At 41.2% G+C, this 23,152-nt stretch overlaps 1 protein-coding gene across 1 annotated transcript in view; it reads right to left on the bottom strand.

Moving 5' to 3' along the window:
- shisa9a (shisa family member 9a) overlaps positions 1–23,152 on the bottom strand; it is a 47,534-nt gene that overhangs the window by 4,957 nt on the left and 19,425 nt on the right. Inside the window, exon 3 of the mRNA XM_058061372.2 lies at positions 5,345–5,551. Coding sequence (XP_057917355.2) covers positions 5,345–5,551 — 207 coding nt within the window. The remainder of the gene's footprint in view (positions 1–5,344; positions 5,552–23,152) is intronic.

Here is a 23,152-nt window from a genome sequence, read left to right as displayed (position 1 = left end):
CGGTATGGAATTTTCAGTCAGTTCCATGTTCCATGAGTAGTCATTATTCTTGAGCCCTTGTTGCCTCCGTACCCTTGGAGATAAACTTAACACACTCAGCGACTTTGCTCTGCTATTGTAGCTATAAATCTAGTTTATCGCCGTGAGAGCAGGAGAGAGACAAGCGAGCGGTCCTGTGATGCAATGGAGAGGTTAGTGTGTGAGAATAAGGAAGTGGAGAATGTGTGTGTGTGTGTGTGTGGGGGGGGGGGGTATCCCACCTATTGAGGCGCTGCTACTACACAGAACGGCTGCCTATGGGGGGATCAAACTTGCTCAGGCGACATGTGAATCAATCCGGCGGCAGTCAGCGCAACGGTGCACACACCCAGGGGTGTACGTGACAGGAAACAGAAAATGTCGCTGTTACGCTGAGTGGGCCCGCCGTGCCGCCGTCCATGAATGGCCGGCATCACGCCGAGACTCACAAAGTATGGATTAGGGATTACTGACAAAATATTCCCACTGCAAGGCGTGAGTTTTTCTTTTTTTTTTATTTCATTTGTTGGTTAATTAGTAATAAATCAGCAGGTTTACACTAAATCTTTGTAGAGATGTCAGACATGTACCAATACGAGTTTAAAATGAAAAACACCTATTGTAGCTTCTTCCCATAATAATGTATATGGATGTCAATTTTGGAAATAGTAGTACTGGTGGAGGGTGCGTCTGTATTCATTTTGTGCTTTTTAATTTGATGTTGAAAAAAATCAGAGGAAATGCATCTGGAATAGGTGCAGATTCTGGAAGATCTAGAAAGCTTTGTGTGCGGGTTATGGTGTGTAGCTGCTCTATAGGAGTCCACAACTTAATACAAAGAGCCGAATAATGAGCATAATAGTCCCCCCTTAATAGAACATAAAGTAATCCCTCGTTTATGGCGGTAAGTTGGTTCCAGACCCGACGAAAGTGACTGAAGTTTTTGGTTAATTAGTAATAAATCAGCAGGTTTACACTAAATCTTTGTAGAGATGTCAGACATGTACTAATACGAGTTTAAAATAAAAAAACACCTATTGTAGCTTTTTCCCATAATAATGTATATGTATGTTAATTTTGGAAATATGGGTCATTATTTTATTCTATTTATAATATACAATTTGAAATCTTACATGTTTATGCTATTACCACACACATCAGCGACATTATCATCTTCTCTCTAAAAAATTAATCCAGGATCATACTAGTCTGTATTCATTTTGTTCTTTTTAATTTGATTTTGAAAAAATAGCATGTGGAATAGGTGCAGATTCTGGAAGCTCTAGAAAGCTTTGTGTGCGGGTTATGGTGTGTAGCTGCTCTATAGGAGTCCACAACTCGAATAATGAGTATTATAGTTCCCCATTAATAGAACATAAAGTAATCCCTCGTTTATTGCGGTAAGTTTTAGTTCCAGACCCGACGGAAGTGACTTTGAAGTCAATTACTGCCATGTAAGATCCCTTATTTATAAATACAAAATTATTTATTGAGGATTAAAAACCTGTTCACAACCTTCTAAATATATATTTTTTAACATTATTAGCACTCTAGACATAAAATAAAACCCTTTTAGTCAACTCTACTGCTCATATTACTCACTATATTACATATAATAAAAGGAAATAAGACTTGCGATTAAAAGTGTGTTCCCAAAGGGAGCTGAGTGAGGGGTGGACAGGAAGTTCAGTTTCAGCATGGCGTGACCAAAAATGTTAGTCACGATGTTACGATAAGCAGACTGTGAAATTCCCTTTTTTTTTTTTTTCCTTCTCACTACGCCACTGGGCTCTAATTGTATTTCTCATCCATGTACTTTGTTAACTGGCATCAGAAGTATAATAGCTTGTTTGATCTGTTGTAATTGGATTTGACTGCCTCTACTGTAATTATCGTCTTCATTATCTCTAATTGTCATCCTATAAGAACACTCAAAGGTACTGCTGTTTGTACCCATGGCAACCGACTTTTTACACTTTACCTTTTGATATCAGCAGTTAACTAGTAGACCTGAGGGGTACAATATTTGCTTGGTCACACCTTGAGGGAGAGAAATGTTTGTTTTTGACAGTGATTTTCCTTAGCTAAATGAACGCCTTTATTAGACCTTTCATTACAGCAGATTTTCAAACCAAATCTATCCGAGTTTGTGCGACAAGTCGAGTGCTCGTGTCTCTTTAAGGTTTGAGGCGGCTGTTATATCAGACGTGTGAGAATTCAACATAATTGGTCATTTGTACTTGCAGGGAGGCAACATACTACTAAGTCTGCGTCCAGGGACTTTTATTAGTTGTTTTTTTTTTTTTTTTTTGCCTCGCCGGATGCTGTTAAGGATTCAATGAAGTGACCTCATTTGGATGCACAGGGGATGGATATTGATTGGCACAAGTGTGGCTTATCAGCTGCACAATTTGGGAAGTGGCAGAGGCAATTAAAGAAAAAGAGCTGGTTTGGAGTGTTTTGATTTGATTTATTTCATAAGAAGGGAGCATACAGTGATAATACTGATGTCGATATATTTTGCGCAACCTTAGCAAACACTAAAAACAACAAAAGTTGTAACCTAATTTGAATTTTATGAGTACATCTTAATACGATGAGAAATGTTATTCATTTATTTTCTACCACTTTTTTCTCACGAGGGTCGCGAAGGGTGCTGGAGCCTATCCCAGCTGTCTTTGGGCGAGAGGCGGGGTACACCCTGGACTGGTGGCCAGCCTATCACAGGGCACATATAGACAAACAACCATTCACACTCACATTCATACCTATGGACAATTTGGAGTCGCCAATTAACCTAGCATGTTTTTGGAATGTGGGAGGAAACCGGAATACCCGGAGAAAACCCACGCATGCACGGGGAGAACATGCAAACTCCACACAGAGATGGCCGAGGGTGGAATTGAACTCGGGTCTCCTAGCTGTGAGGCCTGCGCGCTAACCACTCGACCACCGTGCAGCTGATTGGGTTGATTTGGAACTTACATTTTTTTGTCCACTCGTGATGGCAATGAAATGTTCAAAATTAGCCCTGTGATTGGCTTGCAACCAGTCCAGGGTGTACCCTGCCTCTTGCCCTAAGATAGCTGGGATAGGCTCCAGCACCCCCGTGACCCTTGTGAGGATAAGCGGTAGAAAATAAATGAATGAATGTTCAAGATTAAACACTCTTCATGCAGAAAATAATAATCAAGCTAACTTATTTGTCCATATAATGTCTGGTGGCCAGCCAATCACAGGGCACATATAGACAAACAACCATTCACACTCACATTCATACCTATGGACAATTTGGAGTCTCCAATTAACTTAGCATGTTTTTGGAATGTGGGAGGAAACCGGAGTACCTGGAGAAAACCCACGCATGCACGGGGAGAACATGCAAACTCCACACAGAGATGCCCAAGGGTGGAATTGAACCCTGGTCTCCTAGCTGTGAGGTCTGCGCTCTAACCACTAGATCACCGTGCCGCCCGAGAAATGTTATTTTAGTGCAAAAAAAGTCAATTACTAAACAATGTTTTTCACTCCGTGTGATTCAAATTGGGGCGGCACGGTGGCCTAGTGGTTAGCACGCAGACCTCACAGCTAGGAGACCAGTGTTCAATTCCAAAATTCTGCGTGGGTTTTCTCCAGGTACTCCGGTTTCCTCCCACATTCCAAAAACATGCTAGGTTAATTAGCGACTCCAAATTGTCCATAGGTATGAATGTGAGTGTGAATGGTTGTTTGTCTATATGTGCCTTGTGATTGGCTGGCGACCAGTCTGGCTGACCACCCCGCCTCTCGCCCAAAGACAACTGGGATAGGCTCCAGCACCCCCTGCGACCCTCGTGAGGAAAAAGCGGTAGAAAATGAATGAATGATTCAAATTGTCCACAAACTCGGAACACCGTAACGCTCGGCCCACAATGCTTACGTATAAATGTACATACGTACATCCATAACATACATGTAAATGTACGTTTGTATTGCATGTGTTAGCATATTTAGCACTATATGACACCTGCAGCATCTCTTTTCTCCCTTTTTCTATTGCCTTCATCATCTTCATGACACCGTCTCCACCTAGTTTTCTCCCTCGGCTTTTTCTCTCTCCGCCTCCTACATCTCCATCTCCGATCCACGCTGATCCCCCCTCCATCCATCACAATCCCTGTCACTCCTTGAAGAATCATCTGGCCGCCCACCTCCATCGTTCCTTGCTTATAGTGGGCTCTTATCTACTACTGCAATCATAGCGAGGAACCTTCCCATGCCGTTGGGGTTCCCATGACGGAATTCAAATAGGCGACAGGGATGCCACCAGGAAATGGTGTCAAATATATCCAGCATAGAACTGGGGTGTCCAAAAGGATGTGGGGACCATTTTTTTTTTTTTAAATTGTAATTCTAATTGTAATCTGATGCATATTACTATGTATTGCAGTGTATTATTAATCTTTCTTGACTGCTTATTTTTGTATTTGTGTTGCTGTCTTGTGATTTATTTATAACCCTAATACTTAAAATTAATATTTTGACTTTATTCTCATATAGTATTATTTTTCCCAACCTAAATTTGACCAAGTGATATGGAACAGATGGAGGTCGGGAGGGGTAGGATTAAATAATCTTTGCTTTCTTTCTACTACTTTTGGATATGTGGAACTGCAAATTGTACTATGTGATGTATTCCATTGTGAGCGGCCATAATCCTTCCCTTTTCTTCTGCTTATCAGCTCCAGGATGTGGTGGTAGAATTCTCAGTAAAGTCTCTCACTTCTCACACCATGATATAAAATATCGTATCTGTTTAAGGCGCCAGTGTAGTAAGCTTTGTCCAATACAAGAGCTATCAAACACAAATATAGCGGTTTGGGATAAAGCGGCGCTCCAGCCGATGGGCAAATGGGATTCAAATGGTCTCCATTGGTATGCGAGCGCTGAAGTTGGTGGCATGTGTGAGGCCGTTACACAGCTTGATAAACAGCCACTTTCTGTTTTACAGCGTGTCACTTTTGCTGCCACGATCAATAACATCTGTCAAATCTGGGCACAAATCTGCTACGTCTTGTCCACGTCGCTCCCGCGCACCCTCCCCTGGCCAGCAAGCGGTATATTTGAATGGAGATTGGAAGAATAATAGAAGACAAAGCCATATGCGGCGAGAACACATCTGTTGTCTCTTTTATGAAGAATAACTGACAACGAGGAACGCGTGCGGCAGCGCCGCCCTGGCACACAACAGCTGGCATGACTACAACACGACACCGAGGATGCTGTCCAATCAAAACAGTGGAAATCATCCATGTTTCCTTATTTAAACGGGATGATTGACGCTTACCCACAGCCTTCAGGGAGGCGTACTTGTTGAGATCCTTGTTTTGATGCTGTTGTTGTTGTTGTTGTTGTTGCTGCTGCTTTTGTTGTTGTTGTTGCTGTTGTTGTTGTTGATGTTCATACACGTGAGCCATCTGACTGAGAGCAGGATAAGGGTGCTGCTGGACGATGTTTGATGCCGGTCCCACGTTGTTGTTGATCTGACCGCCCTCTGTGGACACAATAATAAACATTAGGGAGGAGGTGACCTTCAGCAAGAACATAAAATGGGATTGTTTGTGTAGTCACTAAAAAAATACACACACTGGACACTTCATTAGGTACAGGCACACCTGACATGACGCTACAAGAATGGGAAGCTTGACACAATACAGAGTCTCACCAATGTTTTTTTTGGGGGGGTACATGAAAAAAATTTAAGACGTCACATTATAAGTTTAGGGGCACGTGTTCTTATTGTTTAGACCAGGGGTGGGCAAACTACGGCCCGGGGGCCACATCCGGCCCGCCAAGTGTTTGAATACGGCCCGCCCAATCTTTCCAAAGTATTTCATTTAAACTCAACATACAACCTGGCATCATGGCCTGAGCCAACCTTTCGATGGTTTTATCTATTTCGTTTTTTGACATGGTCTGTTGTTTACAAAGTGCTCCTGAAAAAAGGGACACAAGCACATAATAATAATAATAATAATAATTATTATTATTATTATTATTATTATTAGATTATTAGAATTATTATTAGAACTATTATGATTACTATAATTATTATATTAATGCTAATTATTATATTAATTATATATAATACTATTGTTATATTTGCATATTTTACATAATAATAATATAATAATTATTATTTTTATTTTATTGTAATTATTATAATATTTTATTATTTTTCAAATATTTAAATATAAATATAAAATAATAAATAATAATAGCAGATTGCATGACAATTTTACAGATACAATAATACCAGGTGGACTGTTACGTGTAAAATATATAGTCTGCCCCCCCCCCGCCCCCCCCGTAAATTTTGTCATATCAATGCGGCCCGCAAGTCAAAAAGTTTGCCCACCCCTGGTTTAGACCATATATACAACTCTTTGGACAAAGCCACGCTCCTCTGGACAACCCCCCCCCCACCCCACCCCGCCCTGCAGAATAAAGATGATTAAATGATTCTCTTTCCATGTGTAACGGCCTTTGTTAGGTTTCTGAAGGACAAAAGAATGAAAAAGTTTTTTTCTCTCCACTTCTGCGCCCCCTCATCAATGCCAACCACGTTGTGTGGCAAAGAGAGGAAGTGCTACCACAGCTGGGGCCAACTACGGAAGCCCGGGAGGAGCAGAAGTGAAAGGATAAAATAAAACACATACAAGGAAAGCGATGAAAATAGTGAACAAGATAAGAAAACTAAATAAGTCATTGAGATCAAATTCTCACAATGACTAAATAATGATAAATAAATAATAAATTCACACATTTAGAAAATAAATAATAAAGTTTTTAACTCCGTTAGACATGGAATTCCAACTCTAAAAGAACCACCATCGCCTTCTGAACATTTAAATTCCATTAAAACAAGTGTGTTGATACACAGCCAATCGCAGGGCACATATAGACAAACAACCATTCACACTCACATTCATACCTATGGACAATTTGGAGTGGCCAATTAACCTAGCATGTTTTTGGAGTACCCGGAGAAAACCCACGCATGCACGGGGAGAACATGTAAACTCCACACAGAGATGGCCGAGGGTGGAATTGAACCCTGGTCTGCGCGCTAACCACTAGACCGCCGTGCCGCCCCTGATTCTCGTCATGATCTCCAAAAATCACCAAACCAATCAACAATATAAAAGTATCAGTGTCTGTATCAGTGATTCTGGTCCTGTATTGCTTGGTATCGAATTGATACCATAATGTGTAGTATGGCTCAACTAGTAGAGAGTAAAGTAAATGTCAACCGTAAAGGATTTGAAATTGTATTTTGAGGATAACCCCAAACAGAAACCTGACCATGTGACCTTTGAGGAACCCTGACTGCAACGTATCTGCTGCTGAATTCCCACAGCCCGGAATACTTCTTGCAATGTGGTAGTCGAACGCTAGAAATGAGGTTGGAATCCTGGAAGCTACTTTGGGGCAAAATGTCTTGAATCCTGAGGCATGCGTTGCCAGGTAACTTGAGTTCCAATCACAAATGGTGATTGTATTTATCACCATCTTTACATTATTTCATTGAAAAAGCCCATTGGTTGATTACTGGACTTCAGTTTTTTCATTATTAATAAGATAAACTTAATTACGTAATTTGTATAGGCTGCAATAATTTTAAATGCTACTTTACTGCAATAACTGCGTAAACTGCACAATTTGCCGCCAGAAAGGTTTCATGTTGTGATTGTTGTGCGTTGTGTGTACTCCAGCACATTGTTAAAAGTAGCTTCCCCCCCCCAACCATGCTCATAATTGATCCACCTTCCTCCACACTTGAGTTATGCAACAGTGCTAAAAAGCTAAGCGTCTTCTCGATGATGCAAAAAGCAGTTGGTAAGATAACACACTGAGCAAAGTTACAGATATTCACAAGTGCTCACTCCGAGAGAGAGAGAGAGAGAGAGAGAGAGGCAGGGACGGGAGAATCCTGCAAAGCACAGCCAAATGTCACAATAAATGTGGGAATATTTCACTTCAGCTGTGTTCCGCTGCCTGAAAGCCTGACAGATAATTGTAAAGTCCTCTTGCTGCTGTGCAAGTATCCTTGCTGAGTACATTGTGTTAAAAGCAGCCTGACAGTGCCACTTGATGATAATAATAAAGAAGCAAGATAAAGATGCATGCTAGTAAAAGTGGAAAATGAAAAAGTCCTGAAGATGAAATCGTAGAAGTAATCTTCTGTTGTGTCGCTGCCACCCATCAATAACGACGTCTCTTCTGTTTGATCAAGAAAAGGCCTCATTCAGACATGGCAGTAGGCCTTGAACCTGGGGATGTTGTGCTTTTTTTCCTGAACACCCATTGAGCCAAAGGATATTTGTGACGTTAATTAGGCGATTTGAAAATTCCAAATTGGATTGTCTTGATGTTATTAAAACATTCCGCCACCGGCTCATCGTAAGAACACGTGCTAATGACGACGATAAATGAGGAAAAGGATGCTCTTTCGCCAGGCATTTAATTGAATTTTTCATGTCAACATTCAATGCAGCCTTGATGGGATCAAGCAACGGCTTTACTTTATTATATATAAGGCCAAAATGGACAATTGGGGGGGGGGGGGGGCAACCAATTTTCTTAGCACATAATGGATTTTATCCGGTTGAAGAGCACCATTTTTCAAAATTCAATATCCTATCAAAGCACACGTGCACCTCCTTGCACAGCGTTCTTTTCAGGCACCGATTTGAATCCGTGAACAGAAATGGGAATGGTGGCACAGAATCGCAAAGCCTTTCAAAACTCAATTATAAAGAAATGGGACTGATACTAAATTGTCCATGAATATGGAAATGCGGTGTGATTAAGTTTCAATAGTCGCAGACTAATCATTTTAACTGCTGTTTTCACTGGAAGGGTTCAATTGTAACAAAGGAAATATAGAAAATCAGGGAGTAAAATATAAACATCTGCTTACAACTTGGTTGGTGTCTTTTGAGATTGGACAGTCCTCTTGCTGGATTACACTTTAAGGATTACATTGGGAACTTTTTTAGGACCACGAGAGGGAATAAACCCATCTCATGGATCAGGGTACAGCTGGTATGACAGTAGAGATTTACTATTCAACACACAGCCGATCAATCCATTTCTATGCCTTATCCTCACCAGGGTCGCGGGGCATGCTGGAGCCTATGCCAGCTGACTTCGGGCGAGAGGCGGGGTACACCCTGGACTGATGGCCAGCCAATCACAGGGCACATATAGACAAACAACCATTCACACTCACATTCATACCTATGGACAATTTGGAGTCGCCAATGAAGCTAAACCGGAGAAAACCCACTCACCCGCAACACACTGGGGCTGCATGAGTGCTGCCAGAGCTGGGGAGCTGTGGTTTATTAAATTATGTCATTCTAAAACAGATCATGATCCTGTCCCTTGTGCAACAGCTTTGATAAAATAATAAGCTAAAATTCCATATTTCCAAATCCCAGTAACTCCATTTGCAGATTGGATACCAATGGTGATCACACAGAGTTCTGGCACTTTGGCCACAGTTTAAATGGGATCACTTTGAGGTGTAATCATTGGTGTTGCTACACCAGCGATCCACCCATCCCGGTCACCCTGCAGACTAAACAAATTTCAAGACCGTAGGAACGTAGACGGACATGTAAAAGGAGAGCTTTGCCTTCCGCCTCAGCTTCCTCTTCATCACACCAGACTGATGCGCCGCATCCACATCCAATCCGATCTTGTGTCCTTCCCAACAGTATAAGGAAATATATTGGTAATATATTATAATTCTAATTACAATAGAGGCTTCTGTTGAACCTTGCTTGTTTTTGGTGTTTAAATATCATTTTTGTTACATAAATGTCCAAAATGACTATATATATCAGATGGCTAGCATCATCTTGTAATGCACACTAGAACTGGAAATGTTAATGTGCCTTGTGGCAGTGGACTCATTTGCATACCGTCCATAGCAAGTCACCATTAAGCAGGTCACACAGTTCGTTGTAGTCTCGATAGCCTTGCATCCACCATGAATAAAGTGCTCACAATCATCACACAAAGCAGCCTAATAACCCAGGGTTATATTTGGAACCGCGTTATTACACAATGTCTTGTTGGATATCTCATTTGAGCCTTTTGACCTTTTGCCTTTACGGTACCAGCAAATTTAAATGATGTACGAACACTTCCAAAAGGTCTTGGAACACTTTCGGTAGTAGAAATCCCAGTGGATGAAACCAAATCTGTCATCATGTTCACTTAACATTTGGGATCATTTGGCCTTTTTTTCCTGTCTGTTTGCTCTTGAGTGTTTGGTGAGGCCCATCTAAGTGTTGTGTCTGAAAATGAGGCTAATGATGTCTGTGAAGGCAGCACAGAATAACAAAAACAATGCAGCCCATATGTCAGAATTCTGTGCCTATTAAAATGTAGCATAATTTAACACTGGCCCAAATTTGGATTATTTTGCCTTGCAGGAGGTCAACTTCGAGTGCAAGTCTCGGTTGTGTCACAACTTTTTACCCCATGTGTTGCAAAACAGCTTTTGGGCTGAATGCAGTTGAGGTGCATATGTCCATCTAATACAGGGATAATATAACAGCATATAAAACAATATATGTGTGTAATTCATAGCATCCCAATTATGTTTAATATCACTAACTAGCATAAAAGTTGCTATATTTACTGTATACTCTACTCAACTTCATAGCTGCTGGTAGAGGTTCTGAGTTGAATTAGTGAGTGTCAAAACGATGTGGTCGCTATCCTTGGTGCTGAACTGCTTTGAATGCATTTTACTATTAGTGATGATGTTGTGATACTTCTGTTTGATGGAAATGACAAAGTAGCTCTCCGTGGTACCAAAGCTTGGAAGACCCCCTGTTGCAGGCATGTTTTTGTCGTAGAATGAGACCTTTATGTGAGCTTTATTATTTGGGTTTAATTAAGATAAGATATGCCTTTATTCGTCCCTTAGTGGGGGAATTTGCGTTGCACAGCAGCAAGAGTACAGAATCAGTTAAGCAGTACAAAAATACACAATATAAAAAAATAAACAATATAAACAACCCAAGTATTAACAAATCAACAGTTTTACCCAGAGTTATGCACAACTATAGTATGCAGAACGAGATGAAATATATGACCAGTCTATACACTGTGAGATCTTGCTATAGTGAGTTAATATGAGGCATTATAGAAGTACTTCACATAGAACTTAATATATTGTATTTAGAGCCTTGATATTGCACAGTGAATGGAGTCTGGAGTAATTATACTGAGTATAAAAACAAAGTATTGCACAGATGTACATAGTGGTGTAGAATTGGATAGTTTGATAGATTATTTGATGTTAAGTAGTATGACATCCCCATCAGCAGTGTAGTACATCAACAGTGACTTATCCCATACTGAAGACGCTACACTCTCGTGTCGCAGCGGTCCAAAAACCCAAACTATCCCTTGAAAGGGCCTACTTTATGGCTCAGTGAATTCTCCAGACCCCTCGCCTGGGGGGAGTAACTGGTATCATCCCACGTCTGTTTTGGTTATAATACTTGAAAAAGTTGAAAAATTGCAATTTTCCATTATATACTGTACACTCAATACTCATTTTTACACTTGTATAAGAGGCAGTGATTTTAATTATATTTACAGCATCACTTGTACGGTTACAAATGTTTTTTTTTTTATCATGGACACGCCTTGAACCAATATCTATTATTCTATATGGTAACATTGTTGCAAGGAAGACCAATTCGGAGGTGGACCAGCTTCCCTATACCACTGTGTTCTGTTGAAGAGATGGGATAGACAACACAACAACGCATGTTGTGTTGTGTCTGTAGTTGAAATAAAAAGGCGAAAGAAACACATTGGTCCAGAGACATCAAGAGCTAGCATGAGCATATATACAGTATATGTAGGAGGGCTTGGCTTGGTTCCATTGCTACAGGCTGTACAGTGTAATTCCTCTTATTTTGGATTCCGCACTGAAAATTGCAAGCAGCTGACTCATCTATTATTCCCTTTTTCCCCTCACTCTGCAAACATGTAAACCCTCTTCTTTTCTTCATCTGCAAAACTGCTTCTCTGTCATTACTCCAGCCTCTTCATCTCTTGGCCCCTTCTCTTTTGTCATGGCAACAATATTTTTTTTCTCGTGTAGTAGTTCGCATTGTCGTGCAGTCACCCACGCCCACATATCAACAGGCAGTACAGGCCAGCCAGCCTGCCTGCCTGCCTGCCTGCGCTGAGAAAGTCATTGTTACGCAACCTATGCTTGTTGGGTTGCATGGTGCTCTGTCAGTTTGTCTGTTCATCTCCCCTACGGCTCGACTTTCCATATCCATCTTCTACCGCTGAGCCTCTTCTCGCTCCGATTTTGACACTTTTCTGATATTGTCCAGAAAAACAAGATTTATTGATCACCTGCTCTTGTTTGTGGAGACGATACATTTTATACGTCATAAAACCTGGGGAAAAAAAGATGCTTTTTTCAGTATTGACAATGCTTAGAAGAGATTATTTAGTCTACACTAATTGATTTGCCTTCAACTCTTCCACCTGGTGTCACAGCGTACGTCCTGGTGTACGTGTGGCCCCTTCATAAGCATCTTTAGTCGCACTGAAATGGTAAGCAGGTTATGTGTAAGCCTGCAAGAGACGGGGGGGGGGGGGGGGGGGAGTCAAGAGCAGCGTATTTATTTGGCCTGCTGTGTGTTTATCTTTTCACCACATAAGTAGTGTTGCATCTTTCTGTCTACTGCTCTGCTGCTCGTCATCCTTTTGGTCCATATCTCGTCTTTGCAGCATGAGGACATTTAGAATCACAGAGGGGAAAGGGAGCCCTCATTGCGAGACCCTCGCCGGAGCTTTTCCACGCCACGTGAGGGAGTTCTTAACTCCTGTGTGACTATGATTTGCTGTGATAAAGCAATAGATGATGAAATGGTGTGTACCTGGCTCACGGCTTCATAAACGGGCGCTAGCATCCTGTGGGGATTCAGTGTGGGAGCTTGCGGGGACCACGGCCAGGAATGGCGCCATGCCGACAATCATTTGCGGCGGTACCATGAGCCAAAGTCGCCAGGCAAAGAAAAGAGAGTGACTTTTTCGGCTGTTATTTACACAAAATCATTGGGGGAGACTTGTGTAAACACTAATGTCGGCTACAAATTTCCAATGCCAAAATGCAATTTTCGGCAAGTGGACGCTGCAGTGGAGGATCATGGGAAATCAGTCTCCGAATCATTGGCAACTCTCCTGGTTGTAGCCAAGTACTGCACGTAATATAAATATAAGTAGTATAATAAGTAATATAAATATCAAGTGGAGGTAGGATTGCATGGTTTGTAGTGTCCATTATCACCAAGGGGTTTCAAAAGGCTGGACTACTGTGTAATGGAGGGGACTGCTAAAGCTAATGGGCTAATTTTCCCTCAAGACAAAAGTGACAGAGCGACAGTGAAAGAGAGAGAGAGACTGACTGAGACTGAAGTGTGTGACAAAGGAATCACAAGAACAGAATATTACATATTACCTGTCTTTCAATAATTTTGACTAATAATAGGCCGGGCGGCACGGTGGTCAAGTGGTTAGCGCGGACACCAGGGTTCAAATCCACCCTCTGCTATCTCTGTGTGGAGTTTGCATGTTCTCCCCGTGCATGCGTGGGTTTTCTCCGGGTACTCCGGTTTCCTCCCACATTCCAAAAACATGCTAGGTTAATTGGTGACTCCAAATTGTCCATAGGTATGAATGTGAGTGTGAATGGTTGTTTGTCTATATGTGCCCTGTGATTGGCTGGCCACCAGTCCAGGTGCACATGAAAATAACTATTTATCACACACCAACTTAACACTCAAAAGTTAGCTAAGAAATATACAAGTACCAATATAAGTTTAAAATAAAAACAAGGGCTGCACGGCGGACAAGTGGTTAGCGCGCAGACCTCACAGCTAGGAGAGCCGAGTTCAATCCCACTCCGGTTTCCTCCTACATTCCAAAAACATGCTAGGTTAATTAGCCACTCCAAATTGTCCATAGGTATGAATGTGAGTGTGAATGGTTGTTTGTCTATATGTGCCCTGTGATTGGCTGGCCACCAGTCCAGGTGCACATGAAAATAACTATTTATCACACACCAACTTAACACTCAAAAGTTAGCTAAGAAATATACAAGTACCAATATAAGTTTAAAATAAAAACAAGGGCTGCACGGCGGACAAGTGGTTAGCGCGCAGACCTCACAGCTAGGAGAGCCGAGTTCAATCCCACTCCGGTTTCCTCCCACATTCCAAAAACATGCTAGGTTAATTGGCGACTCCAAATTGTCCATAGGTATGAATGTGAGTGTGAATGGTTGTTTGTCTATATGTGCCCTGTGATTGGCTGGCTGGTGACCAGTCCAGGGTGTACCCCGCCTCTCGCCCAAAGACAGCTGGGATAGGCTCCAGCACCCCCCCAAGTGAGGAAAAGCGGTAGAAAATGAATGAATGAATAATAATAGGCCATAGTCAACCAGGTAAAAGTGATAATTAATAAGTTAATTGTTGAAAAACTGACTTTACTGTATAGTACTGTAGTTTACTCCACCGGTACCATTACAATAGCATGTTTTAGTACGCATCCCTACCCCTCACTGCACATAACTGCACTTGGATTCAACTTTCAGACTCTGGTGCTTACTATGAACAAAATTCCTTGATGAAATCCCCTACTGAGACGACATAGATTCTGGTAAAATATTGGCTTTAGAAACATAAAACCAAAGTTAACTTTCAGAATGATCTTCTCATAGCTATGTCATTGGCACCGGCTTTCATTTGCCCAGAAACAACGCCTTAAGATGAGCTACAGGGCCCTGAATAATACATGTCATACAGCTTAGCGGCCTACAGGCTGCTGCTCCCAAATTCATTGGTCTGTTCCACGGAAACATGCCAGATTCCGCACGTTATATACAGACTTGTTTTTCAAACATCTCATTATTGTCACCATATGTTACTAGCGTTGGCTTCACTCATTAGCGCGCTGCTCTGCTCCCATTTAGTGAAATACTGAATTACGCTATCATGTCTCCAACCCATCCTCCTGAGTCTCCCATTAAAACATAGGAGTGAGATGCATAGAAATAGGAGTACAGAAACGGCCGTCATGGGGAATGAATGTGGGCGAGAAAACATTTCTCAACAAAGCTCAATGACCTCTGGTGCATCCTTTTGCAATTGAAGCCTGATGGCGTACCGTTCTCATTTCTAAATGCTATTGATTTCTATTGTCGCCACTACTATTGTTTCTATTTCCTTCCCACAATCCAATGCATTGGCTTCAGTCTCACAGGACATTGTTAAACCCAGCAGCGGAATCAACATTAAGGAAACTCCATGACCTGAAAGCTGTGTAAAGAAAAACACCATCAGTAATAGATATGACAAGAACGTTTTGTGTCCTGCGAGACACTGAAGACACCAAGCATGGAGTTTTCCTTGCATGCCGCCACTATCATTCAACACACTATATCGCCCTTGTATATTTGAATCTGTATTCGCCACGTAAGCCTCGACAGATGGAGGCGACCACTTGTAACGGCATTATGTGTCATTTCAACTCATTTCACCGCCATGTTAAATGCAAAAATGCATCTAATCTAATCTTGACATGTATCGTGTTAACGCTTCAGTGGTTAGAAATAACTTAGATGCAAAAAGCCTCCCAGCAATTGAAACAGGCTGTGGAAAAGACATAAGATTACTGTTTAATAGCTAGGATTTCATCTCCAAATGACATCAACTTTGTCAAATTTTGTAGGATTCATCACTAGTGAAATGAGCTTGAACTAATAAATATGGTTAGCATGATGGGTAAGCAACTGCAAATGCAAGTCTAGAAGTTGGTTTCGACATTGAGTACATCATTTATGGTGTATATTTGACTCTTTCTTGGATGTGCAATACATTCTCATCAGATTTTGTACATATTACTGTAATATCTTGTTGCATTCATTGATCATACTGTTTATAATTTATATGATCTGCAATAACCATACTCTAGTCACTTCATTGCAATACTGTACACATTACTGTTATTATATATTGTCACATCCATACTGTTTATAATCTGTATAATCTACAATAGCCATATTATAGTCATTTATATCCCTGCACATATCCTCCCTTTTAGTTTTTTTACATAGATCTGTCCATTTTTTTCTACATTTACTTACTACTAAGGTACTTATAAAGTTGCATTTTGTTGCCCTGTACCAGTGACATGAGCAATAAAAATAAAGTTGAATCTAATCTAATCTAATTTTGGCTCAACAATTGCGATAAAGGTAACCGCTGTAACTTGGCAAGTATGATAACCTTGAGGAAAATATCAGCTTTTGTTTCCTGCTGCTCATTTTCCTCACCTTTCCAACTAGCTTGTGTGTGTGTAACCCCTCCCTCTCCTTTCTGCTTACTGTCGAAGCACACGGCACCAAACATTTTGACCAATTACAGGCGGCTTTAACAGAAAAAAAAAAAAAAAAACTTCAAAGAGCGTTCGCGGCTGACATGTCGCTAGTCCGATGGTCTCTGCGGGATACAGTATGGTCATGTACACTAGTGTATTTCTAGTGTGGATGTTGCTATGGCCACCCATATGAACTCATTTAGCGGTCTATAGTATTGGCGGAGCAGCACAGATACAGTAGATACATTATAATACAATGATCTTTAACGGTGCAAAATACTAGCTGTAAAAGAGTCTTTGAAGGGGTTGCTAAAATACCGATCAACGATGCATTATTCTTGCATATTGTATTGTCAGGTGAGATATCAATGCCGTATAAGAAAGATAGTGTGGGGAAAAAAAACGGTCTATGTTCTAATCTCATGTCACACAAACAGAATCTAACATAGAAATATATACCGAGTCCACTAAAGCACACGACTGACAATAAGAGTCCCGTATTCATCACGATGATGGAGCAGCACTCAATGAAAGTGAGCAGTCACAGCAACATCATCTCGGCCTATTGTGTGTCTCAATGATCTTCTGCCACGGAAGACGTAATTAGCTTTGAAGTATTGCGTGCTATTCATAAAGGTTAAAAAAAAAATGCTTGTGTGAATCATTTTTCTTTCTTTCTTCTCCAGACTTTTCTATTTGTTATTGCTGGTAATGTGAGGTTTCCCACAAGTTCCCTGAATGACAGGATGCTAACGCCGCAGCATCCAGTAGTCAGCGGTGCCGTCAACGTAACGGGCCGTTTGGGCTCTCCCAACCCCCCTCCCCGTATAGTCGCTTCAGTGAAATGAGTCAGCAACTGCGTTAACTGAGGGCGACTTCCTGCTTCGACACAAAGCGACACAGACAAAGAGTGGCAGGTAGGAAGGAAGGCAGTGGGAGAGATGGCCATGATAAGGATGTGTGTCTCCACAGGCGGCTGACACCTCTGACAAGGCGTCAGCAGTTCTGACCCACTTACCAACCTAGGACAGGGCTTCTTGGTGAAGTCTTGTGACAGGCACTTATGTTATTAATAGTGAGAGAAATACAGCAAAATATGTGAGGGAACCTACTTTGCTGAAATAGTTTTGTGCTATTAGGAGAGACGGAAAACATCCACGGCACAAAATACTAACTAAACCAAGACAAAAAATCTGCATTGTGTGTTGATATGTATATACTGTATGTGTTCCCCCGCGGGGCAGCACAATGTTGACGAAAAGTTTTCCCCCTTGAAGGCAGAGAAGGATGCTAACCATCGCAAATTAAGGAATACTGTAAATGAATCTTTGGTAGGAGTATGTTTTAACAAGGATACAAAAACACTACAGTAAAAACAGTAAAATTTTGAGAATAAAGTCCCTGTTTCAGGAGATGTGAGTGTAAATCATACTGCATTGTGTGTTGATACGTATATACTGTATGTGTTCCCCTGCGGGGCAGCACAATGTTGACGAAAAGTTTTCCCCCTTGAAGGCAGAGAAGGATGCTAACCATCGCAAATTAAGGAATACTGTAAATGAATCTTTGGTAGGAGTATGTTTTAACAAGGATACAAAAACACTACAGTAAAAACAAAGTAAAATTTTGAGAATAAAGTCCCTGTTTCAGGAGATATGAGTGTAAATCATACTGCAGTGTGTGTTGATACGTATATACTGTATGTGTTCCCCTGTGGGGCAGCTCAATGTTGACGAAAAGTTTTCCCCCTTGAAGGCAGAGAAGGATGCTAACCATCGCAAATTAAGGAATACTGTAAATGAATCTTTGGTAGGAGTATGTTTTAACAAGGATACAAAAACACTACAGTAAAAACAAAGTAAAATTATGAGAATAAAGTCCCTGTTTCAGGAGATATGAGTGTAAATCATACTGCATTGTGTGTTGATACGTATATACTGTATGTGTTCCCTCGCGGGGCAGCACAATGTTGACGAAAAGTTTTTCCCCTTGAAGGCAGAGAAGGATGCTAACCATCGCAAATTAAGGAATACTGTAAATGAATCTTTGGTTCGAAGGAGGAGTACTGCTACAATATGTTTTAACAAGGATACAAAAACACTACAGTGAAAAAGTAAAATTATGACAATATGTGAGTGGAAATCATACTATCACGTCTCGTTTGAAGGGTGGACTCAGTATTCAGAGAAGAGGAGATGGTAAGCTTTAGAATGCTTTATTGAACCAACAAATGTCCATGACCTAAAACTGGATACACTCGAGGGCTGCGGCGGTGCTGAGCAAAGCCACAAGACCAAGAAGGCAAACACAAAATGAGCATTAACAAAATGCTAGCTCGTGTACATACAAGACCGTACAAAAAGTACAAAATGGGGTTGTCGGATCAAGACAGGAAAACGTTGGAAAAGGTGAGTAACAAACTGAGAGTTGCAACGAAGGAGAACAGCAGAGGTCAGCAAAGGCAACACGGCAGACATAAGGAACATGACAAGCTGGTAACATTTAATTACTGACGCCTAGTGACCAGAATCCTACATATGACTTGTCCATAGTCAACCACAAACCAGCAATCATTTATTCATAATTTTAGAAAAAACACAATTTAGGTGAGTGATGTTTGAATCGCGAGACAACTATATAAATCATTAGTGGTCGACATTATTGGTCCACAACAAGCAGAAAACCAACCCTGAAGCTCCGACATCACTTCCTGTACCACCCATTCTTCTGCTTCTTCAGTTTATAAAGATGGAATTTGATTTGACAGACATTCACTTATCATAGTCGGGTCTGGAAGTAATTAACTGTGATGAATAAGGGAGTACTGTCCTTTTAAATACCAAACGCAACACAAACCTAAGATCAGTGTTTGAGACCAGATGTCGTTCCACACTATTCTTGTTACGTTACAATTGAGGCCCCCGCCTTGATATGAAAGTTCAATGTTAGTGCGGCCCGCTCAAGTTTGATATGGATGCTGTATGGTATCATGTACCCAGAAAAAATTATTACATTTGATTAATGTTCATGTTAAAGGTTAAACAACTGTTAATAGTTATCCTCCCTATCCGTGTGGAAGTGGTAAGTTTTTGGCTATTTAAGTTTAAAGGAGATAACTTGAAGGCTCTAGCTCCAGTGGCCCCCAGGTAAATTGAGTTTGAGACCCCTGCTTTAGGGAGTCAAGCCACTCATCACTGCTGACGGCGGTTCACGGTGTCACTTTGCACTGAACTTGACTTGTGTCAACTTGGTAAACTGGTTTAACTATACTGGCTTCTACTGACAGGCCATCCTATTTTTTTGGTCATGTCATCGTTATGGCCGCCATCTGTCTTTGTTTGGTGATTGTGTGTCGCACGTCCTTGAATGCGTGGCACTCAGACAGCAGGCCAGTGTTCCAAGCCGTTTTGCATTGTTCCATTTAGCAAGGGCCATACATTGTATGCATGCCACATTTGTTCGATCATTGCCTTTGTGTATTTTGGTTCCCACAAACAGTACTATGACTAGTATCGGGTACAATGTACTATGCAGAAAACAAGAAAACATAATTTACATGAAATATTACGGAGAACACAAATATCTGGTGTGGATACAAGATTTTGTTTTCATTATTTCATTACAGAATTATTGATCAAAATTTACCATTTGGAACTTAGCTTCCACCTTTTAATAATTTACACAATGATATTTTTATATATTTAAACATTTCATAAAAAGGCTAAAAAATGGCCCAACATGCTATTATCTTTAGTGTATGTTCAATTGTTTTTGTCAGCTTGTGTGTTGCCATGACAATATAAAGTCGTCCCTGTTTTCTGGTTGACTGTGGCCTATTATTGGTCATAAAATATATTATTTTTCACACTGTATGGAGATTGGCTACTGAGCCAGCAGCTCATGCTGACATTGAGTTGGGGAAAAAAAAAGTTTCTCCACTCATTCAGTGTGGAAGTGGTAGGTTTGTGGCTTCATTGTCCTTCTTCGCCACTGCGTTTGAAACACTTTCTAAAGTTCGGAATAAGCTAAGCGTAGAGGCTAAGTAGTTAGCTTGGTAGCTTGCTATGCTAGCGACGGCCATCTTTTATATCCCTACAGTGATCGCACTATGCGATGTAAACAAAGAATAATAGTAGTCTAAAAAGTGAGAGAAATGGCATTAATGTTGAGCCTTGGAGGAGGTCTGCACTGGTGTAAGTCAATCATGTATAGGGCACCAAAACAATAACAACTATTGTCAAGCATTTGTTACTGACATTTGTAAGTTATTATATTTATTGTATTACATATTGAAACATACATTTTCTATAAGTTACCAAATATGGTTCCATAGAGGCTTTGCTTTATTCAAGCACATAAATGAATCATTTAGCGAGCACAGTTAGGCAATTAAAATTCATGATTTACATTCCTAGAGAAACTGCCGCCACTGCCGCCATATCTTGGAGCGGTTGATGTTTTATATGAACCAAACTGATATATTTGTCCGTTCGTCATATTTAATCCAACTCCCTTTGCAGTAACAAAGCAGACAGACTGAAGGCAGAATGCTGATAGTATTTAATTACATGCAGCCATCCCACTGCAGTATTTTATAATCTGCTCCTCTGGCTCTGCTGAGGTTTACGCTGGCGATGTCTAAAAGCTTGCGTCCGCCGCACCTGGTCTTCACGCTGAATGCCTGGCAGGTGTGTTTATGTGTGGCGGTGTTGGAAGCACAGCTGCGAGGGGCTTTTCCCAGCCTTTTTGAAGACAAACAAGGGGCAAGAGTCCGATTTGGCCGGGTTCACTACCGACAACGTAATGCCGAGCCAAAGCAGCAGTAGCGGCGGCAGGTGGATACAGGATGCACTGTAGCCATTGCCGAGCGGTATTTCAAATTGGGGGGGGGAAATGAAAACATTTCTGTTCCATGTGGGCGAGAACCACTGATTACTTCTAATCCTTTACTTCAGAACTACTACTAATTATTTCCTGTGCTGCTCGGGAGTCATGAGGAAACTTTAGATCTTTCTTTGCTCCTTATCGATTCAATTCATTGGTCCCTGCATTGACGTCAGCTTCCCTCCATTCTCTGGATGAAGTGAATTAGGTTTCTTATTCACGTTGCGTTGAAATGACAATGTTTTATGTTGCATCAGGAGTTGACTGAGCTCAAGAGACCGTTTGAAGATAATTGGCTGAAGCTTGGTATTTGGCATAATTCCTGCTATATGCTTTCCTAATATCAGCACTGCCCTTATCTACAGCATATGCTTTGTCCTTTTTCCTCTCCACTACCTCAGTCCTCGACTCCTTTAGTAAATGGGCATGCTCTGAATTTATCTGCCTGTATGGCTGCGTTGTTGTCCAGCTCTTAAAGGAAGGTCAGCGCACTGCCACTGCTTATCGGGTGCCTTTCCTCTACTTGGCTCAGCTCATGAATGATGTAGAATTGGGAGAAACTGAATATTCTTTCGACAAGCTCAGAGAGGCCCCCCAGAGGGCCCCTCCTCACTACGAAACGTATTAGCGCTGTAGCGAACGCCATACTTCACTGCGCACACCCGTCTATCTGTAAACACAACACTGTGACTTTCTATTATTAGCCACGTAAACTAAACATGACATGTATTGATGGACCTCCATGCAGTCATCAACTCCAGCAAGTCATCCATACTCCCTCGGAGAGAGAGAGAGGATGCAGTGGAGATGGGAGAAGGAAAAAAAAAACAAGGTTAGCGAAGTAAAGAAGACTTCCTGGCTCCATTTGTGGGCAGGAGAACACCAGCACTGAAAGTGTATAATGCGTGTGAATGCGTCTTTGTGGAAAAAGACCGTGACTGAAGTATCAACAATACAAGCAGTAGCACCTTTTGTTTCGTGTCTACTTTGCTCCAGTCATGAATGTTTTTTTGTGTGGGTTCATATATTTGTACAACAGCCCAGTGTGGCTTTCTGTGTGAATACCCTTTCTTTTCCAATACGCCTTGACTGCATGCTATGAAATATCACATCTTGCAAGGCAAATAGTTGTGTGAAAACACATATTTACCACATGTTACCGTTCAGTTCAGAATGAATATACCGAATGTGGCTTGGGTTTTTTTTTTTCCATACTGTGTATATACGTACGTATATACTGTAACACACAGCAGTATCGTAAAAAGGCAACAATAAAAGACAATTATTTTGTCAAGCTATGGCTTATAAAAAAAATTTCTCATTCCATTCCTGTGACAGAAGTAGCATGTCTCTACCATTTAGGTGCCATATTACACCAATTGGTACCATGGCAACAGGGTGGTAAAAATTGATCTAGAGTAATCTCTTCTTCATCACGGTAAATTGGTTACAGCCCCGCAAAGTGGGATTCCTTATTCATTCATTCATTCATTCATTTCCTACCGCTTATCCTCACGAGGGTCGCGGGGTGACCAGCCAATCACAGGGCACATATAGACAAACAACCATTCACACTCACATTCATACCTATGGACAATTTGGAGTGGCTAATTAACCTAGCATGTTTTTGGAATGTGGGAGGAAACCGGAGTACCCGCACGAGGAGAACATGCAAACTCCACACAGGGATGGCCAAGGGTGGAATTGAACCCAGTTCTGCGCGCTAACCACTCGACCACCGTGCCGCTCGGATTCCTTATTCATGAATGGAATATTTTCA

This window comes from Doryrhamphus excisus, linkage group LG2, assembly GCF_037039965.1.
Source record: "Doryrhamphus excisus strain RoL-2023G ecotype Guam linkage group LG2, RoL_Dexc_Guam_v1.1, whole genome shotgun sequence".
Lineage (NCBI taxonomy): Eukaryota > Metazoa > Chordata > Actinopteri > Syngnathiformes > Syngnathidae > Doryrhamphus > Doryrhamphus excisus.
This window is presented reverse-complemented; position numbering and strand designations above follow the sequence as displayed.